Source organism: Rhopilema esculentum, chromosome 1, assembly GCF_057945365.1.
Source record: "Rhopilema esculentum isolate cy_ngs chromosome 1, ASM5794536v1, whole genome shotgun sequence".
Classification (NCBI taxonomy): domain Eukaryota; kingdom Metazoa; phylum Cnidaria; class Scyphozoa; order Rhizostomeae; family Rhizostomatidae; genus Rhopilema; species Rhopilema esculentum.
In genome coordinates this window covers 3507196-3518012 of record NC_142815.1, presented here as the reverse complement: position 1 = coordinate 3518012, position 10817 = coordinate 3507196, and the positions used below count along the sequence as shown (strand labels likewise).

At 39.6% G+C, this 10817-nt stretch overlaps 1 protein-coding gene across 1 annotated transcript in view; it reads left to right on the top strand.

Moving 5' to 3' along the window:
• Positions 1-1301: 1301 nt before the first annotated feature.
• LOC135690237 (aminopeptidase A) overlaps positions 1302-10817 on the top strand; it is a 48294-nt gene continuing 38778 nt past the window's right edge. Inside the window, exons 1-7 of the mRNA XM_089116241.1 lie at positions 1302-1907; positions 5047-5242; positions 5835-6107; positions 7538-7814; positions 8547-8667; positions 9786-9940; positions 10417-10530. Of these exons, the coding sequence (XP_088972367.1) occupies positions 1703-1907; positions 5047-5242; positions 5835-6107; positions 7538-7814; positions 8547-8667; positions 9786-9940; positions 10417-10530 (1341 nt within the window). The 5' untranslated portion in view covers positions 1302-1702. The remainder of the gene's footprint in view (positions 1908-5046; positions 5243-5834; positions 6108-7537; positions 7815-8546; positions 8668-9785; positions 9941-10416; positions 10531-10817) is intronic.

Sequence of the window (10817 nt, the reverse complement as noted above, 5' to 3'; positions counted from 1 at the left end):
CAGGGCAAGCTAACATATTTAAGTGTATTTTTGTGATAGAATGCCCTCGTTTCGAAAGATGGACCCAGAAATATTTTATCACAAAGAATCTGCCTCGAAAGTATTTTTTTACTCTGCTTATGCAGTTCCACTGAAATGAAAACGAATTATTAAAAAATATGACCTCCAACTCCAAATAGTTTCTTATCAAAATCATGGCTATATGAACGTCTCTTCACTTTGCCTATATTTATCTTTTTTCCTGTTTGTCTCGTTTTGTTTTCTTCGAAACTTTAAATTTGTCAGTTTTACTAATTCATGCATTTTCACTTTAAACGGACTAAGGAGGAAAACTGTTTGGCTTATCTCAGTGTCCATAACAACACCTTTTAAAGATATAATATACACTTTTTTATAAGAACCAGTAAATTTAAGTTCAGGCTGACTGTTTTTATTTTTTTCGAAAATCTGAGGCTGGATTGTTCTTAATTTGTTCTTAATCTAATAGGGTGTAAGCAGTGCTATTGCCAGCTTTTTCGCTCTAAGGAGGTGTTCAGTCCTCATTTGCCAACAAAGTGAGTGAGACAGCCTTAATGTGCTGACAAATTTGAATATTCGAAAAAGCACCCATACATCGCTAACAATCCTCGATTTTGAGAAAAAACGTTGTTCAAAATTGCAAATTACAGAAGCTCAATCGTCCCACGCCAGCTACCCCGCCCACCCCCCTCCTCAAGGTGATTGTCTCCTCTACTCTGTGGGCCTGTGTAGCAATGGTTTCAATATTTCCCTTTTCGCTCCTTGTCTCAAACCGAGTTTAATTGACTGGCGGAAGTACGGGTTATCCACATTGTATTTGCATGCTCATTAAGATTTATCGCCCGGTGTAAAGTAACATTTTGAAATGGATTTTAACGTGTCTTCATTGCATCCAGGGGGTCATTGAAATTCTTCACCATCATGGACATAATCATAATCATGATTCATCATCTTGAAGCCGTATATGAGGGGAAACGAAATTTTATCGATACTTTGAAATAAACAAAGATTGAATGGACCAGAGGAAAAGGGCCAGAGGACTCTAACAAAGCCCTAATAAGGGAAAGGGGGTTGGAAAAGAGGGGGGGGGGTAGGTCAAGCTCTTTGATTTTTTTAAATAACGACAAGTCAGAAGAGTCTGGGAAGCAGAAAGAGGGTAGAGAGTTTATAAGATGGGCGGGGGATGGGTGGGGGATAGGTAGGGGGGGTATGGATGAGTTTTGGTACAGTTCGTGGTGAGCACTGAAAGAGTGTCCGGTATTACGTACATGGAAGTGCTATTTTTTTATTTGAAAATTTTTTGGACAAGCAACTTTTTCAGGCAGCATTTTTCGCAACAGCGGCTTTTTTGCCAGTGCGAAAATCGAAATCGCTATTTTCAGCCCAACTAAAGGTTTTTCAATGGATTTTGAGAAATTAGAAAAGCGACTTCTCGGAAAACTAGGGTGGATATATCCAGCCCAGTCCACCCCGTGGCGACGTCACTTGCTCCGGCGTGCCTGAGTGTAGGAGAAACACGGACAGCTAGAACGAGGTATCGTGGAAGTTGGCAAACGGCGAAATGGTTGGCAAACGTCCCGCTGCCAGGTGACACACCCCCCTGGATTCGCGCCGCGGCCGACTGTGAATCAAAGTCAGTGAAGCCACATTCAATGATCCGTTTGAGTTTCCTTGCCCGTGCGAAATGGAGCAAATGAATTCAAGCGAAAAGATGTTTTCCAGCGATCCAGGTTTCGTGAAGATCAAGAAATCAAGGTTCTGGATTGGTGTTCTTGCTGTAGTGGTCGTTTTATTTCTTGTTGGTATTCTCTCTGGGGTGTTATCTGCAAAACGGGAGAAGGAACTTGCTGACGAACGTTATGCAAATGCTATGGTGAAGCGAGATACAGGTAAGAAAATTGTTTTGATACACATTGCTTTTGCTAAGGGTATTGCAGGTGCGAATCGTGTCTCCTCATCCGTGTTAGCGCGTAACATGGAATTCGTAACGTAACGGGAAATATTTGCAATGTGGAATAGTCGTTTGTTTCGCCATATTCGTATTTGCGACTGCTTGATTCGTCGTAAGTCAATTCTGGTCCCGGGGTGAAACCTAGGTATGGGCTCTTGATGAACGTCACAAGGACTCTGGGGTTATAAACCCCGCTAACCCCCCTTTTTCGCTATCCCTAAATTCTCAATACAGCTCCTGTTGTGACTTTCGCTACAAAATTGCGCGCGCATATTCTTCAACATTTGACGTCGTAATATATGCCTGGTTCTCGATAACTTGGGTTCAGAAATCTTTTGTCACGGCGAAACTGCCTCGAAAGTATTTTAGGACTTAACTCTCAGTTCCAAGAAACCTTCCGTTATTCCAATACCTTAAATAGCAAGATTCAAATAACTGTGACCTTAACTGACTTTGTGAGATTGTTTATTAAAACTTTGATGTTCTAGGTATTTCATATTTAGTTGGAGCTAGCCCCCCTACCCTAACCTTGAAGGCTACTTTATTTGCATAAAATTCACACCGAACAGGGGGGGTGAAATTGCTATCAAATATGCCACACAGAAAAATATGCTCGAGTATTTTTTTCATGGATGCCAAAATTTGATCTTTTGGGCCACAAATTGCTTTGTCATTAATATTCTAATTATCCTTAACAGCTTTTTGAAATTAGATCGTTCTTCACTTTCCACCAACTGATTAACGCTCAATTAAACTTTGATTATAATGAAATTGTTTCATTTACATCCGAAAATTTTAAGAATCGTTACGACGCCACTATACAGTCAAATTTAGAATTTCCGCCACCGTGCGTTAAAATCTACCGTTGTCTTTTTATTGCGATCTCTTCCTTCTGGCACCTCCTGGAGATTTTTTAGCAAGCCAACACTCGCATAAATGGTTTAATTCACGTGCAAACAAGCTGTTTTAGAACAGGATTTTTCATTCATTTTTAAAGCTTTTCTCGATCTCCTTTCATTTTACTTCCGGCAAAAGTGACGAAGAGAGTTGGCCATTTCCTTCTTCCTTTCATGTAGTACTTGAAAGAATATCTTGAAAACATAAAGCATGGAATCCTGGAATGGAAAATCATTTTTCAAGTGGGGAGGGGGGCAATGCCCACAGCAAGCAAGCAAATATTTGCCGACAAATGACATAATTTTACCGACAAAACCGACAATTGAGCAAACCCTAGGGGCGGTCGCCCCCCACACCCCCGCAGTTTCCGCCACTGCTTGCAAGTTTGAACAGGGCCGTCGCTTCCAAGTCCAATTTGCCGACCATCTGGGCGAGCCATCCTTTATTTTCCAACGAGTTCGGAAATTTGCCAACTACGCACCCCAAGTTGACAAAAACTCTATGTTTTTGAAACGGAATTCTTCTCAACGGGGGAGTCACACCCTCACGCCCCCATAGCGACAGTGGCGAAGCCAAAAAAGCTTTTGAAGGGGTAAAGAAGTGATTTTGCCAACAAAAAATGGCGTGTCTCATTCATTAAGGGTGTGGTCAAAATATAAATACGTTTATATGCTGCTTTTGTTTCACACGTTGAAAGTTCAGCTTCTACAGAAATGTTGATACGTTTCAATTGTTGCAAGGAGAAGAATAAAAATTGCTTCTTTTTCCCGGCTAAAAGTTAGGCGGTACGCTGTATACAACAATTTCAGATACCTTTACAGAATAAATAACATAACTTTGAGGTAATCCTTGAAGCAAATTGACCTATCGGTCCAAGAACCTTTTACATCTGATTCTCATTCTTCAAAAGGGGCGCACAATTTCTAAAAAAGGGGCGCCATACTTGCTTCAACTCGTTGAGGGAGGGGTAACTGCCCCTAGTTGCCCCCCCTAAATCCGCCACTGTTTGTGGCCTCTATTTGCAAGCATTTCCTTAAAACACACCTTTTTCATACCATTTCCAATATTCTCAGTTTTCCATGCTCCATGTTTTCCACCTAGCCACCACAAAATCACCCTCGTTAATTCATCTGTCTGCAGAGGAGCTTCACAAAGAACTCCATAAGTGACTTGTGTTTGAGGGCAAAATCCCATTCTGGAACCGATGCTTCATCTTTTTCTCTTCAAATAAAGTATTTTTGCGTCAAAATATTAAATTGTTCCTGTTACTCGCATGTTTTCGTAGTAAACGCGCATGTGGTGAAAGAGAATGGCAAAAAACTGAACCCAAGGCTCTGTTTCCTATTAATCGTCCCTTTTACTCCCATTGTTCTCAAATGCGACCCCCATATTTTCTGGATGATCTAAAACAATTTTTTTAATTGATGATGTTAGGGAAAATTCTGAGAGCCTAAAGCTATGCCCTAACAATGAAAAAGTGGGAGGGGTTGGGGTGAGAGAAAGGGGTGATATCAAGTTTATTGATGTTAGTTTTGAATAAGGACAGAATATTTTACAATTTAAAGCTCTAGCCAAAGTGCTTGGAGCAGAACGGGGCAAGGGAAGAATTTTCTCAGAGCAGGGGACCGATCCAGAGCAAATTTGAAGGAGGGGCACTCGGTAGTAGGGGCATTGAAAGATTTTCAAAAATTGGTGACGAGAGTACGCTGTATACAACAATTTCATATCTATTTTCAGAATAAACAACATAACTTTAAGGTAATCCTTGAAGTATATTAACCTATTGGTCTCAGAAACTTTTTCACCTGATTCTCATTCTTCAAAAGGGGCGCAAAATTTCCAAAAAAGGGGTGCCAGATTTGCTTCTACTCGTTGAGGGAGGGGCAACTGCCCCTAGTTGCCCCCCGCCCTTAAATCCGCCACTGTCTCAGAGAAATAGCCTTCGTAGAAAACACCTCTTTTTGAACCCTTGATAGTAAAGGCTGCGAAGATCTCAATATTTAGACATTTTGAAATTCATTCTCCATCCACGAACAACTTACTTGCGTTTTGAGTAATAATTGTAGGACATTTCTGATTAGTAAAGATCTAAACTTTTTATCCTCTGTTTTATTTCTGCTAACAAGTTAATCATATTACAGTATTGTAGTAATGGAGGTTTTACTTTGCTCTTCCCCCAGATAAAACAACTAGACCCCCTTCAAAGGCCCCATCAAAGGCGCCAACGCAAGGTCCAACCAATGCTCCTACGAAGCCATCATGTACCGGTGGACCGTGGTGTAATGTGCGACTGCCAGGTGACGTCACACCATACCATTACAACCTTGCTATCAAAGCCGATGTTGATGGACTGAAGTTCAATGGGACCCAAACAATGTAAGTAGAGCTTATATTTTAATATTTAACCAGGAACCTGTGTATTGTATTGTATTGTATTGTATTGTATTGTATTGTATTGTATTGTATTGTATTGTATTGTATTGTATTGTATTGTATTGTATTGTATTGTATTGTATTGTATTGTATTGTATTGTACTGCATTGCATTGTCTTGTATTGTATTGTATTGTATTGCATTGCATTATATTGAATTGTATTGCATTGCATTGTATTGTATTGCATTGCATTGTATTGCGTTGTGTGTGTATTTTATTGTATTGCATTGCATTATATTGTATTGTATTGTATTGCATTGCATTGTATTGTATTGTATTGTATCGTATTTTATTGTATTTTATTCTATTTTATTTTATTGTTTGCTGTTGTTCTTCTTAGAAGGCACTCGGTATAGATGCTAGATGAACCATTTACCCAAAATGCACGTCTTCACAAAATCGACGTTAGAATGTAACAATTTTCAAACCTTCTTTTAATCTTTTCTGCAACCCAACTCAATCCACTTAGATGTGAACAAAAATTTTTATTTGTTTGCTAGTAATAACACTGTTTTATGTCTCCTTATTCTCCAGGTTTTTCAAAGTGACGAAATCGACAAAGTACTTTTTGTTCCATTACAAAGAAATGATGATAACTGGATGGCGGATCTTCACAAAAGGAAGATCTTCCGAAATCAAGATCAAATTAGGCCTACCAAAGCCTTTGAATGAGTTCTTTGCAATCGAAACTGAGGCTGAAATGCCAATTGGTGATTACGAGGCAGAGATCCATTTCATGGCAAACGTTTCAATTAAATTGACCGGGTTTTACAAAAGTACTTACAAAAACCAAATGGGAAAAACAAGGTCAGTATGGTTCATTTAAAATATTCTTAGACGCGATCATCACTTCATTTAATGATATGTTAGGACAGAAAATGTGTAAGGCGTTTTGTTTTGACTCAAAAAGCAATGTGTTCAGATCATGGGGTGTAGTGAGAGAGAGCAGGGGGGCTTGGGCCCCAAACTATCCTAGAGAGTCCCCAAACCAAAACGTTTGCAAATCGAAGAGCAAGTATTTGTAGCAGATGTGCAGATGTAGATGTAGATAACAAACAAATAATTGCAATGTGCAGATGTAGGACATGTTGCATGAGGACATGTTGCCCCTAGCCTGTCTCCCAGAAGTTAGGGGTCTTGAGCACAGGCTAGTTGCCCCTTAACCCCCTCTTCTAAGACTGTATTGGTTTGTACATGTTTTTATATTACTTCTGTACGTCATTTTTTTAATATAGTCATTTCTATATGTTTTTTAAAGAATCCCCCCCCCTCCAATGTCAAAATCCTAACTACCCCCATGGTTCATAGATAGCAGTTTCATACACATCAATTAAAACTGCTGACAGCATGCTGATATGATTTCAGTTACTCTGCGATTTGATTGGTTAAGACGACGCCACTTGTACATTGATTGGTTAAGGCTGAGCATCCCCATTAAGCAGGCTACTTGTATGCTTAACTGCCTTGAAACTGGCCCGAAATCAAAATATTATCTTACGTAAGCGTCCAATCTTTACCTGGCTAACTTTCAGCCGATTGGTCTCACATTTATCCGATTTTATACCTGAAGAGGTCTTCTGTGGCGTCTTTCAGGTTTGGCAGTCCAACCTCAAAAGTTCTAAAAATAAATCGTTCTCAACATCATCACCACAGAATTTGGAAGAGATTCTTCCTATTTCGACGTCGACATCAGTGTACTCCTCTATTTAAAGTTATATTTCTTTTGTGGTCCTTTGCTTTATTCTTTAAATTTAAATTCAAATTAAATTTTTCTGATTTCATCTTGTCCTTCCTCACTTCTTTGTGGTATTTTTTGTCCCATTCTCAGCCAACTCACACTTATAAATAATCTCGTTCTCCAACTTTGTTTAGTCTGTCCTCTCATCTAAATCTCTCTCCTCCTTCTTTTCTTTCTTCTTGGCTTTCTTCTTCCTCTTCTTCTTCTTTCTTCTTCTCATTCTCCCTCTTCTTCCTGCTTGTTCTTCCTTTTCAATCGCTTCTCTCTTCCTTTCTTTTATATTCCACATCTCCTCTTCTTCAGTCACCTTGCCCGTATTGCAGTTCTCCAAACCTTCAACCTCGTTAATTTCTCTAATCACACTCGTGCTTTTATTCCCCTATCAGGCATCTCGGCAGCATCAGTGTTTAAAATAATGTTTTCTTCCTATAGTACTGTTTGCAGACATAGATATCTACCAGATTATAGTAAACTCCTGACAACGTTCTTTTATTCTTAGAACGCTGCTGACAACGAAATTTCAGCCAACGGACGCTCGCAAAGCCTATCCTTGCCTAGACGAGCCAAATTTAAAAGCCAGTTTCAACGTCACAATGACTCACCCATCGCAATACAAGGCACTTTCCAATATGCCAGTTACTTCAAAAGCCACCACAGGAGGCTGGACGACAACGAGGTTTGGCAAAACCGTGCGAATGTCCACATATCTGATTGCATTCATTGTTTGTGATTTTGAATACAAGCAAAATATTGCTGGAATTGGGAATAATATTACTGTAAGTGATCTTAATCGTCGAAGGATTCAGTCATTTGATCAGTCAAGAGATTAGTGATTCAGGAAATCATTTGATGACATCATTAATTTCTTCAGTTATTTCTCCAACTTTATGATCGACTGATGCCATGATTAGAATTGATCATATGATTTGATGGTCATATAATTTCTTGATTATGAGAGCATTATCGGTTGGCAAGAGAGGTGTTTGTCCAATGCGTTGAGATCCTCAACCTCCTATTTTGTGTACCTCTGCTTGAAATATGCAAACAATTTTTTGGTGGTACAAAACTTGAAAATGGCTTTGAAAAAAGCGAACTTTTAGTAAACTAAAGCTTTTCGTCTGACACTTTTCAAAGTTTAAAACGTCAGAACATAGATCGAAAACTCTACGCTAGGAAATATATATACCCAGTTGTGGATCGAAATAGGCCAATCAGAAACACGAGCACATGACTGTTGAGGTTGACCAATCAGTGCGGCACTGATTGATCATCCAGTTATCCTTTCTCAGTTTATGTTTGACTAACCAAAGATGTTTGGGTAAAACAGCATGCTTAAAAATTCTTTGTGATGGATTTTGAATATGGAGCTCCTTGATACTAGTATATTTAAACTTGTTTTTGGTACCGCATAATGTGAAGATCGCGCAAAATAGCGCAGGCATGGCATGCTAATATGCTAAGTTCCTGCCATTTTGCGCCATCTTCAAACAGTAGAATATTCCTTTTAGATGAGCGTTTACAGTAGCCCACCACAAATTAACAACACAGACTACAGTTTGATGCTTGGCAAAGAGATGATGACGTATTTAGAAGACTTTTTTGGTGTTGTGTACCCAATGCCAAAGCTAGGTGCGTATAGCTTCATTATTTTGGCAGACTGATAAGAGGCCCTGTCCACGAATTTGCAAGCAGATTTGAAATAGGGGGGAATTAAAGTAAAATAGGGGTCCGAGAGAACGTGTACAGAGAGCATGGGGTGAGTGATTGAGCAAATGAGAGAGCATGGGGCGAGTGATTGAGCAAATGAGAGAGCATGGGGTAAGTCAGTGATTCAAGGACAGTAAATGGGGAAATCGTGACATTTTGAAGACCACTATCTGCTGTAAACGCAGTACCGAGATTAGGCAAGCTTAGTTGAATTATCATGTTTCGGCTGCATTTTGATGTTGCTTTGTCCATGACTTTTTCTAGCCCTTAAAGTAGGAATGTATGAAATTGCTTGGTTTGAGGTATTTCACAGTTGTATCTTGGATGTTAAAGCAATCAGGGATGGATTAGAACGGGTCAAAATTGATGTTATACCGTCCTCTATTGGGATTTAATTTTCAGCCTAACCAATTAAATTGTGTTTATTCTTCAACTCTATCTATGGCACTAAATTTTAGCCACCAGTGTATTAGGGGGTCATAGCAAGTTGGGTACCAAGAGATTGTGCATGATAACCAGGTGGCGGGGCATTGATCAGGGGTAAAAGGAATATGGGGGTACGGTAGCCCCTTCATTCTGTTACGATTGCTTTTCAAGGTGCCCTGCTAAAAATTATTTTTAAAAGAAAAATACATTACTCTCCCAACGTAGCATGGTCAATGTCAAGTAGGGTCCAAAGCGCGAGCCTAGTGGTAGATAAATATTTTTTGATCGCAGCTTTTTGGGTACTGGATTCTGCCCCCATTTGAAAAAAAAATTTAATTAGTATTTATTACTGAGCTTTATTCCATTTGTTTGAATACAATTAAGGGGAAGCTGCCCCCATGTCCCCCTCGCTTTGTTAATGTGTACAGGGGAATGCGTTAGATCAAATGCGGGGAAGTGGTATAGAGTTTTGTTGTGTAAGGTGAAATAGGCGATGTTTCTTGTTTTACAAGCAATGAATGTGATAAAATATCCTCTTTTATACAAAGGATACAAAGTAATTAGATCTCTGTTATTGTTTGTAATAATTCGTATTTTTTAATGCTTTTCTGCAGATTTCGTTGCTATACCAGACTATGGATCAGGCGCTACGGAGCACTGGGGGGTCATCACCTACAGAGAAGCGAGGCTGTTGTACACCAAGGGGATATCCTCTGAAGGAAACAAAGAGAATATTGCAACCATTGTTGCCCACGAATGCGCCCATTTGGTGAGTAACTGATAAGGCACTGCGCGGCAGAACGAGGAAGGAGCATTGAGAGAATCCCAAACCAATCTCTACAGAATTTCATACAAATTTCATCATTACCAAAAACTTGCTCAAATAATAAAGTTACCTAAGTTTATTGGAGGTTGGGTCAGCGGCAGGAGGACGAGGAATAAGATTGACAGCCGGGAAATAAGATTGACAGCCGGGAAATAAGATTAACAGCCGAGAAATAAAGTTGACAGTCATAGAATAGGGTTCAAGGTCAGGTCAGGAGGGGGGGCGTACTGGGCCTACAAAAGGGCATGAAGATTGGGTTTGCTTAAAGGCATCTTCAGTTTTCCATTCACAGCCTGTTATCAAGGTGGAAAACATTTTTGCTGGGGGCTCATTTCCACGCCCCCGCTTTCGAAGGACCTGACGATTATTGTCTCTTTTGCCAGCGTTTTGGTAAAAACTTGTGACATTCTTTTTTGCAGTGGTTTGGCAATCTCGTAACGTGTAAATGGTGGAATGACCTGTGGGTTCAGGAAGGTATGGCGAGTTACATCGAGTACTATGCAGTTGACAAAGTCCATCCTGATTGGAAGATGGTGAGAATCCAATTTCCTTTAGAAGATTTCAATTCCTTTACTAGAACTTTGACGCAAAACTTAATATATCTATATTAGCAGGTCACCTTTTCCCAATTTAAGAAACGTTGCCCCAGAATCATTTTTTTTTTCAATTTAATGGCCGCGATCTTTTTCAATATAAAATGTCGAGCGTCTTGACCCCACCACACCAAAGTTAATTGATAGTGTTTTATCCAATATTAATGGTACTGCCCCGTTTGAAATTGTAACCCTTTCCCTAACCCAAACCCAAACCCTAACCCTAA